At 45.7% G+C, this 12,972-nt stretch overlaps 2 protein-coding genes across 2 annotated transcripts; both read right to left on the reverse strand.

Annotated features, from left to right (window-relative positions):
• Positions 1–1,176: 1,176 nt before the first annotated feature.
• On the reverse strand, positions 1,177–4,517 carry LOC106575564 (guanylate cyclase soluble subunit beta-2-like). Its single transcript, XM_045696713.1, has 10 exons — positions 4,359–4,517; positions 4,153–4,252; positions 3,878–4,083; positions 3,550–3,633; positions 3,282–3,405; positions 2,963–3,111; positions 2,672–2,818; positions 2,411–2,502; positions 2,125–2,312; positions 1,177–1,940 (listed from the first exon to the last, which is right to left on the reverse strand). Exons 1-10 carry the CDS (start codon positions 4,515–4,517, stop codon positions 1,774–1,776), a joined length of 1,416 nt encoding a protein of 471 aa, XP_045552669.1. The 3' UTR covers positions 1,177–1,773.
• On the reverse strand, positions 3,555–5,971 carry LOC123723859 (uncharacterized). Its single transcript, XM_045696714.1, has 4 exons — positions 5,887–5,971; positions 4,359–5,750; positions 3,878–4,252; positions 3,555–3,664 (listed from the first exon to the last, which is right to left on the reverse strand). Exons 1-2 carry the CDS (start codon positions 5,969–5,971, stop codon positions 4,651–4,653), a joined length of 1,185 nt encoding a protein of 394 aa, XP_045552670.1. The 3' UTR covers positions 3,555–3,664; positions 3,878–4,252; positions 4,359–4,650.
• Positions 5,972–12,972: the final 7,001 nt, after the last annotated feature.

A 12,972-nucleotide genomic window follows, 5' to 3' on the forward strand; every position in this document is an offset into this window, starting at 1 on the left:
ATGCACACCATCACCCACCAAGAAATTAGAATTTCATATAAGGAATAAAACACTCACTTTAGGACGCAGAAATGTCCTCAGATCCTGAAACGAACTATGACTGATTTCTTCCTCGACTGTAAGTATTTGGGTTAGAATATCGATTAGCTGCGTAATGACACTTTCACGCGCCTTTTCTGCTATTGTGCGTGCCGCTGTTGAAGAGTCTTGGTTGGTTGTCACTTGTTTTTCTTGTCCAAGTTTACTGGGCCTACTAATCGCTGTTTGGTGAGAGCGCACATTCTGTAGCAACTTCAGTGCTTCTGTTTGGTGCTCCATGGGACTGTACTGCAACGTTGCTGTCTACATTTGGGCCCCTCTGTGTCGCTGCCTGTAGCGCGATTGTACCTAGGTGCGCTTAAGTCACAAGAGTCTCCACCTCTCCCACTCACGCGTCAATAGTTGTGCTATCGCTGGTATTTGTGGTAATTAAATGTTAATGACAGCCACTTTCCCAACATACACACACATACATAGACACACACACACACATGACCCCTTTTCTCAACTGTTATCTGTTTACTTTAGTCAGCGAAAAGGGCCACAGGGAGTTGGAAAATGAGGAACCAGACCTAAAGTAAACAGGTCTAAGAACATCCCAACTGTACAAGGTTTAGACTATATAAGATCACACATCAACACCTCCTTATGCAGATTACAGTTACTGTGTACTCATGATTAGCATCTGGAAAGGCTGAGAGGAGAGAAAGGAGACATTCCTTGCTGTGGTCTAGCAGACCCCAAACCATAAAAAAAATAAATGCAACCTTTATTTAACTAGGCAAGCCAGTTAAGAACAAATTCTTATTTACAATGACGGCCTACCCCGGCCAAACCCGGACGATGCTGGGCCAATTGTGCGCTGCCCTATGGGACTCCCAATCACGGCCAGATGTGATACAGCTTGGAATTGAACCAGGGACTGTAGTGACGCCTCTTGCACTGAGATGCAGTGCCTTAGACCTCTGCGCCACTCGGGAGATCAAAACTACAGCATCTCTGTTCAATAGATCCGTCTCTCTGCTATCTTTCTGCTATCGAATACAAGCCTGGGGGGCATGTATTAGCTATGGCAGAGTTCTGATGTTGACAGCAGCTGCACATGAAGCTTGTCTTTTCTATAATGGCTGCTTCCTTTCCTCATCTCTTATTTAATTTACACTCATTTGAAGGCCCAGGAAAGTGCTAATGAGGGAAAGGCAATGATGCACCGAGGTGCATGCTGGTGGCCAGTGTGTGAGTAATATTCACCAGCTGATGACCAGTGGTGACAGAGAGGGTGTCCCCACCCCATAGAAACCCCCAGGTGTCCCCCAGCAGTCCCCCAGGAGTCTCCCACAGATTGAATCAATCTGTTTATAATATCTAAACATCATTTTGTCAATGTGGTTACAATGTTGAATCAACGTGGAGGTCATTGGATCATCAACAAACATTTGAGATACCGATTTATCACTTTTTGTCTACAGTATTTATAAAACTTCCCAGTGGGCACACAGTGGTTTAATCAACATTGTTTCCACGTCATTTCAATGAAATTATTGAAATAGCAGCATTGAATAGACATTGAATTGACATCTGTGCCCAGTGGGTTAGCAAGCATGTGTAGAAACATTGTTGATTCTTTGAAAACTGTCAGAACTAGCATGCCTTTGTGGAGTTCAACATTTCATTTCCTAAATGGTCTCAGATTTTCAAACGATGTGCTTCCAAATGGAGTCCAACTCCACATACTTAGAGCAGTCGGCAGAATTGTGAGTTCACGTCGTTGAGGTGGTCCATTTTAAAAGGTGTAGTGTCTCCCAGAAAAGGTGTGTCTTCGTTGGTGAGGTCACTTAAAGAAGAAGCAGATGCCGTGGTTTGGCCATTCGTTTCCTCCTTTCTCACACTGTCTGGTTCTTCTGTGTGTAAATGGGACAAGAAAGACTCCTTTATCTGGCTGTATGATATGAAACAGAATCTTTCATATCTTCTGATATGTAATGAAGGCTGTATAACTTGTCCAATAATAAACACATTTTGTTGTTTAATAACCTTTTTTTCTCCCTAATAGCTAGCAATTCGAACAAACCCAAATTGCCTCACCTCTCTCGCTCTCTCCCGCCCCCTGCTTGTTGTCTCTGTACACGCAGGGCTCTCCTGTCCCTCTGGCCATGATGGTGTCCTCAGACACACACAGGTTCTGCAGCAGGAAGTAGGTGGTCATCAGGCCTTTCCCCTTCACCTGGATCTCTCCTCTTTCCAGGATGTCAAAGCCCTTAACTTCCAGCGCACTGCAGATAGGTATAGTTAGAGAGAATCAGAACCATAAGAACTAAGTTCTTCGGCCAACTTTATTGGCAAATCTGAATGGGAGCCATGTTGGCACTACCTGTATGTGAAAGGGCTGAGGTGTATGTGGTCAGGCACTCCGTGACTCTCCATACCAGCCAGCACTGGACCTGTGTGCAGACCCACCCGAATCTGGTACACGTACGCCAACACACACACACACACACACACACACACACACACACACACACACACACACCACACACACACACACACATACATACACACACACATGCCGTCACTTTAAAGCACAATTCCATAGCTTCATTAAAGAACAGCTCATTTTGGACTATAAAGTCACCTGGATGGGTTGCCCAGTGATAGGGTTGGTCACCTCCCGGGCAGCGATACGCATAGCCAGGGCAAAGTTAGCCACCCGCTCTGCATGGCTGTCAGCTGGAATGGGAACCCCACCCACCACCATGTAGGCGTCTCCAATAGTCTCCACCTGGAAGAGCCGAGGCTTTCAGAGCACTCATTGAAACGTTGGCTGCATCTCAATAGTTGAAAGTATTTTCCTTCCCTTATCTCCTCTCCTTCATTCAAACATTCATTTACCCCTTCATGTACCTCTCTCTTTCTCTCTGTATACCTTGTACACGTCATGGACGCTGGTAAGGCGGTCGAACTTGGAGTACATGGAGTTGAGCATGTTGACGATCTGGATGGGCTCGCAGGCAGCACAGATATTGGTGAAGGTGACCACATCACTGAACAGGATGGTGCACACCTGGAACTCACCTGAAATAGAGGGAGAAAGGTGAAGTAGAGATGTTTGTAATGGCCACACTTTTCATTACACAGGTTTTCTAGCTCATTTGAAGAGTAGAACAAAATAAAAGGCAGCAGATATGCTGGCCCTGTCTGGAGGACCAGGTAGATATGGAATTAGGCAGACATTGCCATCGTACCTGCTTCCACCCTCTTGCCCTCCTTCAGCTGCTTGGCTACGTGGCGAGGCAACATGGCGTAGAGCAGAGTCTCCGTCTTCTTCTTCTCCATCTCGAGGTGGCGTGAGAGGATCCTCAGCTCCTCCTATGAAATTACAACATGATAGACAATGAGGATGAGAATCGTTCACAGAAGAATCGTTCTCATTAGGTGTTCTCATATCAACATGAAAGCGTCCAACAAACTTTGCTTTTGGAGTGAACACTTCAAGTAAAGAAAGAGCCCAACCTTTTCCAAACATGACAACGCTCCTAACCATGTCCCAGTGTGATCTTTTCCCAGCAGGGCAGTGGGGCAGACTGGCACACCTGGCTCTCATCCTCTCCAATGCCTGTGCTTGATGCTGTTACCAGACCAGAGGAATACACCAGGGATCTCACACTCAACCCCTGGAGGCCACAGTGTCTGCTGGGTGTAGTCTACTTTGCTCTTGTTTTTTAACCCTCTAGACCTCATTCTACTTTCATTCCATTATAAAACATGTAATACTTAAACACTGCCACTTGACTCTTGTTTTGAATCATGACAAATTTAAATAAAAAAATTAACTTCTCACCCTCCTATCAATCTCCTCATCCTCCTTGGTTACCTCCTTGTTCTCTCTTTGGGGCCGGAAATCCCTATTTGACCCTCTGCTCCTCTGAGAGACCCGGAAGAACACATGCTCTTTCTTCCCTGTGCGCTCGTCTTCCTCTGATTGGTTAAGGATGGTCATGCTCACTTCGCTGTCAAAGAAGTCTTTCGCCACCGCCTCAATGATGCCTGCACAGAGAGAAAAGAGATAACCTCCTTAGATTAAAGGTACATTTTAGGTATGGATGATTACCATACCTGGCACAATGTGATATAGGCCTTTCCTGTCCGAGTAGTAATGAAGCAACATCCTCCCATCATCATTCTTCTCCACACGGAACGAGGGAGCGTTCATCTCCTGGAAGAAGGATATTTATTGCATACATAATCTTTTTTTAAATCTGGGCTCTAATGGATTGAAATACGTAGTAGATCCATTGTAGAGGTCGTAAAGAGAAGGTCACCTGGTAGGAAAGAGCCAGGTAGCTGTGAAGAGCATCCAGGTTCTCAATGAATTCCACCAGGTTCCCCCCTAGCGTACGTAGCATGGTGTCGTACCCCGCCATCTTACAGAAGCTGAAGAAGTACTCCCCGAAAAGCTTCAGCACCACCTCAGAAGGCATGTCTGTGGCCACAACACCACCACATCATCATTGTCATCACTATATCATCACCAACTGTCAAACTAAATGGTGCATATCTCTCCCCTTAGTTTGGGACTGTGGACTGTCCCGTAATTCTAACCCTGACACGGTGTCATGTCCACAGGCTCTGGGGTGACCCCTCGGGTACAGGACACCTGTGCCACACCTGGAGGGCCTCAGCAGGGATGTTGTTAACACCTGACCTCACCTGGAGGACCTCAGCAGGGACGTTGTTAACACCTGGCCTCACCTGGAGGACCTCAGCAGGGACGTTGTTAACACCTGACCTCACCTGGAGGGCCTCAGCAGGGACGTTGTTAATACCTGACCTCACCTGGAGGGCCTCAGCAGGGACGTTGTTAATACCTGACCTCACCTGGAGGACCTCAGCAGGGACGTTGTTAATACCTGGCCTCACCTGGAGGGCCTCAGCAGGGACGTTGTTAATACCTGACCTCACCTGGAGGGCCTCAGCAGGGACGTTGTTAATACCTGACCTCACCTGGAGGACCTCAGCAGGGACGTTGTTAATACCTGACCTCACCTGGAGGGCCTCAGCAGGGACGTTGTTAACACCTGACCTCACCTGGAGGGCCTCAGCAGGGACGTTGTTAACACCTGGCCTCACCTGGAGGGACTCAGCAGGGACGTTGTTAATACCTGACCTCACCTGGAGGACCTCAGCAGGGATGTTGTTAACACCTGGCTTCACCTGGAGGGCCTCAGCAGGGACGTTGTTAACACCTGACCTCACCTGGAGGGCCTCAGCAGGGACGTTGTTACCACCTGGCCTCACCTGGAGGGCCTCAGCAGGGACGTTGTTAATACCTGACCTCACCTGGAGGGCCTCAGCAGGGACGTTGTTAACACCTGGCCTCACCTGGAGGACCTCAGCAGGGACGTTGTTAATACCTGACCTCACCTGGAGGGCCTCAGCAGGGATGTTGTTAACACCTGGCTTCACCTGGAGGGCCTCAGCAGGGACGTTGTTAACACCTGACCTCACCTGGAGGGCCTCAGCAGGGACGTTGTTACCACCTGGCCTCACCTGGAGGGCCTCAGCAGGCACGTTGTTAACACCTGGCCACACCTGGAGGGCCTCAGCAGGGACGTTGTTAACACCTGGCCTCACCTGGAGGGCCTCAGCAGGGACGTTGTTAACACCTGACCTCACCTGGAGGACCTCTAGCAGGGATGTTGTTAACACCTGGCCTTACACACCCCCTCCCCCGATGAGGTAGATACTCCTAACCACTGATATAAGGGTATCAAAAACACTGACCTGTGTTTCTGGTTCAAGATAAAACACCGTTATAGAATTGTAAAGAACGTAGAGACTGGTACTTACCCAGCATAGTACATGCCTCCTGCACCAGACGCAGAGTTATAACATCATCGTATATCTCATAAGTCATGAACGTCATGAACGTCATGAACGTGTCCTGGACCTCTGGCCTTCCCTGTGGCTCAGTTGGTAGAGCATGGTGTTTGCAACGCCAGCATGGTGTGTGCAACGACAGGGTTGTGGGTTCGATTCCCACAGGGGGCCAGTATAACAACAACAAAAAATGCATGAAATGTATGCATTCACTACTGTAAGTCGCTCTGGATAAGAGCATCTGCTAAATGACTAAAATGTAAATGTAGATAGAGAGAATTGGCATACTCATGTCCTGAATTGTTTCAAATTTACATCAACAGTTACTTAGTACACAAAACACCAGACCTCAGTTTCTCCCATGTTTCTTCACCAAATTTCTCAATGACCAGAGATTTCAGACAGGTGTTTATGAATCCGTACTGCGAACACAAACAGCGAAGAAGAAGAGAGCGATATGAGATATAGTTGTCAAAAGCAAAACTAGAATGACTTGATGTTAAAATCAACAAACAGACATCTTGGTACTCACCATCTCTCTGGTATCTCGCTGTCCTCGTCCTCCTGGTTTGTACTCTGTACTCTCTCTCACTCTCACACACACACACATTACTCTGCCACCATATGGTGAGAATTAGACATTGCATCCAGTCCCATCTTCTTATTGCATGAATCCTGTCTTCAATTCTTCCAATTATTTTATTATTCTTAATGTGTATTCTTTCTCTTGGTAGTTGATCAAATCAGTGGAGGCTGCTGAGGGGAGGACGGCTCATAATAATGTCTTGAACGGAGTGAATGGAATGACATCAAACACATGGAAACCACACGTTTGATGTATTTGATACCATTCTGCCTATTCCGCTCCAGCAATTACCACGAGCCTGTCTTCCCCAATTAAGGTGCCACCAACCTCCTGTGGATACAATATACGCTGAGTGTACAAAACATGACATAAAATGATTTTATTTTTATTTCACCTTTATTTAACCAGGTAGGCAAGTTGAGAACAAGTTCTCATTTACAATTGCGACCTGGCCAAGATAAAGCAAAGCAGTTCGACAACATACAAAAACACAGAGTTACACATGGAGTAAAACAACATACAATCAATGATGCAGTAGAAAAATAAAAATAAAAAAAATAAAAAAATAAAATAGGACTATATACAATGTGAGCAAATGATGTGAGATAAGGGAGGTAAAGGCAAAAAAATGCCATGGTGGAAAAGTAAATAAAGTATAGCAAGAAAAACACTGGAATGGTAGATTTGTAGTTTGAAGAAAGTTCAGAGATAAAATATAAATAATATGGTGCAAAGGAGCAAAATAAATAAATACAGTAGGGGAAGAGGTAGTAGTTTGGGCTAAATTATAGATGGGCTATGTACAGGTGCAGTGATCTGTGAGCTGCTCTGACAGCTGGTGCTTAAAGCTAGTGAGGGAGATAAGTGTTTCCAGTTTCAGAGATTTTTGTAGTTCGTTCCAGTCATTGGCAGCAGAGAACTGGAAGGAGAGACGACCAAAGGAGGAGTTGGCTTTAGGGGTGACCAGAGAGATATACCTGCTGGAGCGCGTGCTACAGGTGGGTGCTGCTATGGTGACCAGTGAGCGGAGATAAGGGGGGACTTTACCTAGCAGGGTCTTGTAGATGACCTGGAGCCAATGTGTTTGGCGACGATTATGAAGCGAAGGCCAGCCAACGAGAGCGTACAGGTCGCAGTGGTGGGTAGTATATGGGGCTTTGGTGACAAAACGGATGGCACTGTGATAGACTGCATCCAGCTTGTTGAGTAGGGTGATGGAAGCTATTTTGTAAATGACATCGCCGAAGTCGAGGATTGGTAGGATGGTCAGTTTTACGAGGGTATGTTTGGCAGCATGAGTGAAGGATGCTTTGTTGCGAAATAGGAAGCCAATTCGAGATTTCACTTTGGATTGGAGATGATTGATGTGAGTCTGGAAGGAGAGTTTACAGTCTAACCAGACACCTAGGTATTTGTAGTTGTCCACAAATTCTAAGTTAGAACCGTCCAGAGAAGTGATGCTGGACAGGCGGGCAGGTGCAGGCAGCGATCGGTTGAAGAACATGCATTTAGTTTTACTTGTGTTTAGGAGCAGTTGGAGACCACGGAAGGAGAGTTGAATGGCATTGAAGCTCGTCTGGAGGGTTGTTAACACAGTGTCCAAAGAAGGGCCAGAAGTGTACAGAATGGTGTCGTCTGCGTAGAGGTGGATCAGAGATTCACCAGCAGCAAGAGCGACATCATTTATGTATACAGAGAAAAGAGTTGGCCCAAGAATTGAACCCTGTGGTACCCCCATAGAGACTGCCAGAGGTCCAGACAGTAGGCCCTCCGATTTGACACACTGAACTCTGTCAGAGAAGTAGTTGGTGAACCAGGCGACGCAATCGTTTGAGAAACCAAGGCTACTGAGTCTGCCGATGAGGATGTGGTGATTAACAGAGTCAAAAGCTTTGGCCAGGTCAATGAATACGGCAGCACAGTATTGTTTCTTATCGATGGCGGTTACGATGTTGTTTAGAACCTTGAGCGTGGCTGAGGTGCACCCATGACCAGCTCTGAAACCAGATTGCATAGCGGAGAGGGTGCGGTGGGATTCGAAATGGTCGGTAATCTGTTTGTTGATTTGGCTTTCGAAGACCTTAGAAAGGCAGGGTAGGATGGATATAGGTCTGTAGCAATTTGGGTCAAGAGTGTCACCTCCTTTGAAGAGGGGGGTGACAGCAGCTGCTTTCCAATCTATGGGAATCTCAGACGACACGAAAGAGAGGTTGAACAGGCTAGTAATAGGGGTTGCAATAATTTCGGCAGATCATTTTAGAAAGAAAGGGTCCAGATTGTCAAGCCCAGCTGATTTGTAGGGGTCCAGATTTTGCAGCTCTTTCAGAACATCAGCTGAATGGATTTGGGAGAAGGAGAAATGGGGGAGGCTTGGGCGAGTAGCTGTGGGGGGTGCAGTGCTGTTGAATGCAGTAGGGGTAGTTAGGTGGAAAGCATGGCCAGCCGTAGAAAAATGCTTATTGAAATTCTCAATTATAGTGGGCTTATCGGTGGTGACAGAGTTTCCTATCCTCAGTGCAGTGGGCAGTTGGGAGGAGGTGTTCTTATTCTCCATGGACTTTACAATGTCCCAGAACTTTTTAGAGTTGGAGTTGCACGAAGCGAATTTCTGTTTGAAAAAGCTAGCCTTGGCGTTTCTAACTGCCTGTGTGTATTGGTTTCTAACTTCCCTAAAAAGTTGCATGTCGCGGGGGCAGTTCGATGCTAATGCAGAACGCCACAGGATATTTTTGTGTTGGTTAAGGGCAGTCAGGTCTGGGGAGAACCAAGGGCTATATCTGTTCCTGGTTCTAAATTTCTTGAAAGGGGCATGCTTATTTAAGATGGAGAGGAAGGCATTTTAAAAAAATAACCAGGCATCCTCTACTGACGGGATGAGGTCAATATCCTTCCAGGATACCAGGGCCAGGTCGAATAGAAAGGCTTGCTCGTTGAAATGTTTCAGGGAGCGTTTGACAGTGATGAGTGGAGGTCGTTTGACCGCTGACCCATTACGGGTGCAGGCAATGAGGCAGTGATCGCTGAGATCTTGGTTGAAAACAGCAGAGGTGTATTTAGAGGGCACGTTGGTTAGGATGATATCTATGAGGGTGCCAGTGTTTGCGGCTTTGGGGTTGTACCTGGTGGGTTCATTAATAATTTGTGTGAGATTGAGGGCATCAAGCTTGGATTGTAGGATGGCTGGGGTGTTAAGCATGTCCCAGTTTAGGTCACCTAGTAGCACGAGCTCTGAAGATAGATGGGGGGGCAATCAGTTCACATATGGTGTCCAGAGCACAACTAGGGGCCGAGGGGGGTCTATAGCAGGCGGGCAACGGTGAGAGACTTGTTTTTGGAGAGGTGGATTTTTAAAAGTAGAAGTTCAAATTGTTTGGGTACAGACCTGGATAGCAGGACAGAACTCTGCAGGCTATCTCTGCAGTAGATTGCAACACCGCCCCTTTTGGTCGTTCTATCTTGTCTGAAAACGTTGTAGTTAGGGATGAAGATTTCAGAGTTTTTGGTGGACTTCCTAAGCCAAGATTCAGACACAGCTAGGACATCCGGGTTGGCAGAGTGTGCTAAAGCAGTGAATAAAACAAACTTAGGGAGGAGGCTTCTAATGTTAACATGCATGAAACCAAGGTTATTACGGTTACAGAAGTCATCAAAAGAGAGCGCCTGGGGAGTAGGAGTGGAGCCAGGCACTGCAGGGCCTGGATTCACCTCTACATCCCCAGAGGAGCAGAGAAGAATAAGTATGAGGGTATGGCTAAAAGCTATAAGAATTGGTCGTCTGTGACGTCCAGAATAGAGAGAAAAAGGAGCAGGTTTCTGGGGGCGATAAAATAGCTTCAAGGTATAATGTACAGACAAAGGTATGGTGGGATGTGAGTACAGAGGAGGTAAACCTAGGCATTTAGTGATTATGAGAGAGATATTGTCTCTAGAAACATCATTGAAACCAGAAGATGTCATAGCATGTGTGGGTGGAGGAACTGAGAGGTTGGATAAGGTATAATGAGCAGGGCTAGAGGCTCTACAGTGAAATAAGCCAATAAACACTAACCAGAACAGCAATGGAGAAGGCATATTGACATTAAGGAGAGGCATGCTTCGCCGAGTGATCAAAGGGTCCAGTGAGATTCAGACAGCTTGCCGGGCCATAGGTAGCAAGCTGGTGGAAGATGGGAGGGAGGTCTGTTTTTAGCCACCTCGTGCGTTTCCGTCTGTGGGTTAGTGGGGTTCCGTGTGGAAGGGGGGACCAGTCCAAGTTGGCAAAATAGTTAGTTATAGTGGCCCAAGAAAAGTGTCCGATAGACCTATTCAGATCGCAGCCGAAAAGACAGCTAACGATTAGCGGGCCGCAGATGGGCGATCAGGTTACGTCGCGACGGAGGGGCCAGTTGGATAACTCCCTCGGGCAGATAACGTCGGTGGTCCAGTCGTGAAGACCCGATGGGGCTCCGCATCGGCAGTAAAACGGGTCAGGATAGGTGAGTTGTAGCCCAGGAGACACTTCAGCTGGCTAGCTCATGAATAGCCCAGGAGTGGCTGACGGAACTCTTCAGCTGGCTAGCTCCGTAATAATGTGTGTTAATTCCGTGACCGACGTTGCCAATAGTCACTCAGGTAGCAGCTAGTTAGCTGCAAGATCCAGGTGTAAATGTCCAGAGCCTGCGGTAGAAATCGGGGAAAAGGAGAGAGAATAGGTCCGGTATGCTCTGGTCTGAATCGCGCTGTACAAAAACTGGCGATAGCTTTTCGAGCTAATGGATAGCTGAGGACAGCTAACCGTGGCTAGCTGAACTTCAACGTTAGCCAGTGAAAATGGCTAAACACTTGCTAGCTTCTGTTGTGGAATTCAGATGAGGTAAATAATACTTTCTTTTTAAATTGGTGAGGCGGGTTGCAGGAGAGTGCTTTGAGGTTGAGTATTTAGAATTTAAAAAAAATAATATATATATATATATATATATATATATATATATATATATATATATAAAGATAAGTGAAGAAGAAAAAAATATGTAAATATATATATACACGGGACACGACAAGAGGAGGGTAGAGGACGTCTGAACTGCTACGCCATCTTGGAAAAAAGATAAAGTGATAAAGTGAATCCAGGTGAAAGCCATGTTCTTTTTTTGATGTCATCTGTTAAATCCACTTCAATCAGTGTAGATGAAGGGGAGGAGACAGGTTAAAGAAGGATTTTTAAGCCTTGAGATAATTGAGACAGGGATTGTGCATGTGTGCCGTTCAGAGGGTGAATGGGCAAGACAAAAGATTTAAGTGCCTTTGAACGGGGGATATGGTAGTAGGTGCCAGGCACACCGGTTTGTGTCAAGAACTGCAACACTGCTGGGTTTTTCACGCTCCACAGTTTCCCATCTGTATCAAGAATGGTCCACTACCAGAAGGACATCCAGCCAACTTAACCCAACTGTGGGAAGTATGAAGTCAACATAGGCCAGTATCCATGTAGAACGCTTTCGACGCCTTGTAGAGTCCATACCCTGACATATTGAGGCTATTCTGAAGGCAAAAGGGGGTACAACTCAATAGTAGGAATGTGTTCCTAATGTTTTGTAGGTGTGTATATCAGTAGTATTGAACACACACAGTTGCCTGAACTTTTATTGGTTGGAAGTCCTTGTCCATGGTCCTGAAATAGTGTCCAGGTCAATGTTGCAGGCTGCATGTGAGATTAAGGGTTAACAGCCTCATAGGAATATGGTCTATTTTAAGTAAATAACGCATTTCAGTCTTTGGATGCAAAAGGAAGCTATTTTATTTTTCTAATATATTATTACTTGACATAGTCTGCAAAAACCATAAACAGTTGTAAAGTTTAGATGTCTGTCTTTTCCGAGCGTTTTCATGACTGAACACAGATTAGGCCCTGAATTTTGTAGTGGCAATATAAACCACACTGTTGTGTTTTGAATCCCAGCGCTTTCAAGGAAACAATTATGATTTTCCTGCCTATGCTTTCTGCGAGCTATAAATGCTGTTGTTCCCCCAATAAAATTGTACAAGTGTCACCACACATCACGTGTAACACAAGACAAGACAAAACAAGACAAGAAACTAAATTGTAAAAACTGATACTTCCTGGTATGCTTTCCAAAAAACATATGGCTCCCTAAAATAAAGTGTGAACTGATGCAAAGTTACTTTGATCATTGCTGTAAAAGGTGGATTTGCTCAGGATCAAAGTAACGTTCATGTTCAGTTTGTCACAAATTTCCAGACCCCTCAAGGAGGGTCAAATGTCAAGAAGATTTGGAATCAAACAAACATTGATTTGGAGTGAACTATCACGTGAACTACTTTTTTTTAATTAACTTAAAGTTGCTCTGACATTACGTCACAGCAATTTGTATTTTATTTTACAATGATCATAACAGTTGGCAGTATTTTCTGTTAATCTTTAATTCAATGTATTTTTCCAAAGGAAAACCCCTCCAACAGTAAAGTGCTTA

This window comes from Salmo salar, chromosome ssa16 (assembly GCF_905237065.1).
Source record: "Salmo salar chromosome ssa16, Ssal_v3.1, whole genome shotgun sequence".
NCBI classification, from domain to species: domain Eukaryota; kingdom Metazoa; phylum Chordata; class Actinopteri; order Salmoniformes; family Salmonidae; genus Salmo; species Salmo salar.

What these genes read in the sequence shown, in the direction of transcription:
- LOC106575564 (XM_045696713.1), bottom strand. Translation starts at nt 4,517, where the DNA reads ATGCCTTCTGAGGTGGTGCTGAAGCTTTTCGGGGAGTACTTCTTCAGC. An exon ending in ACCTGGCTCTTTCCTACCAG is followed by an intron (nt 4,253 to 4,358) that starts GTGACCTTCTCT and finishes TCCTTCTTCCAG; the next exon opens with GAGATGAACGCTCCCTCGTT. An exon ending in CTCAGCCCTTTCACATACAG is followed by an intron (nt 2,313 to 2,410) that starts GTAGTGCCAACA and finishes ACCTATCTGCAG; the next exon opens with TGCGCTGGAAGTTAAGGGCT.
- LOC123723859 (XM_045696714.1), bottom strand. Translation starts at nt 5,971, where the DNA reads ATGACGTTCATGACGTTCATGACTTATGAGATATACGATGATGTTATA. An exon ending in GGAGGCATGTACTATGCTGG is followed by an intron (nt 5,751 to 5,886) that starts GTAAGTACCAGT and finishes GGGGTGTGTAAG; the next exon opens with GCCAGGTGTTAACAACATCC.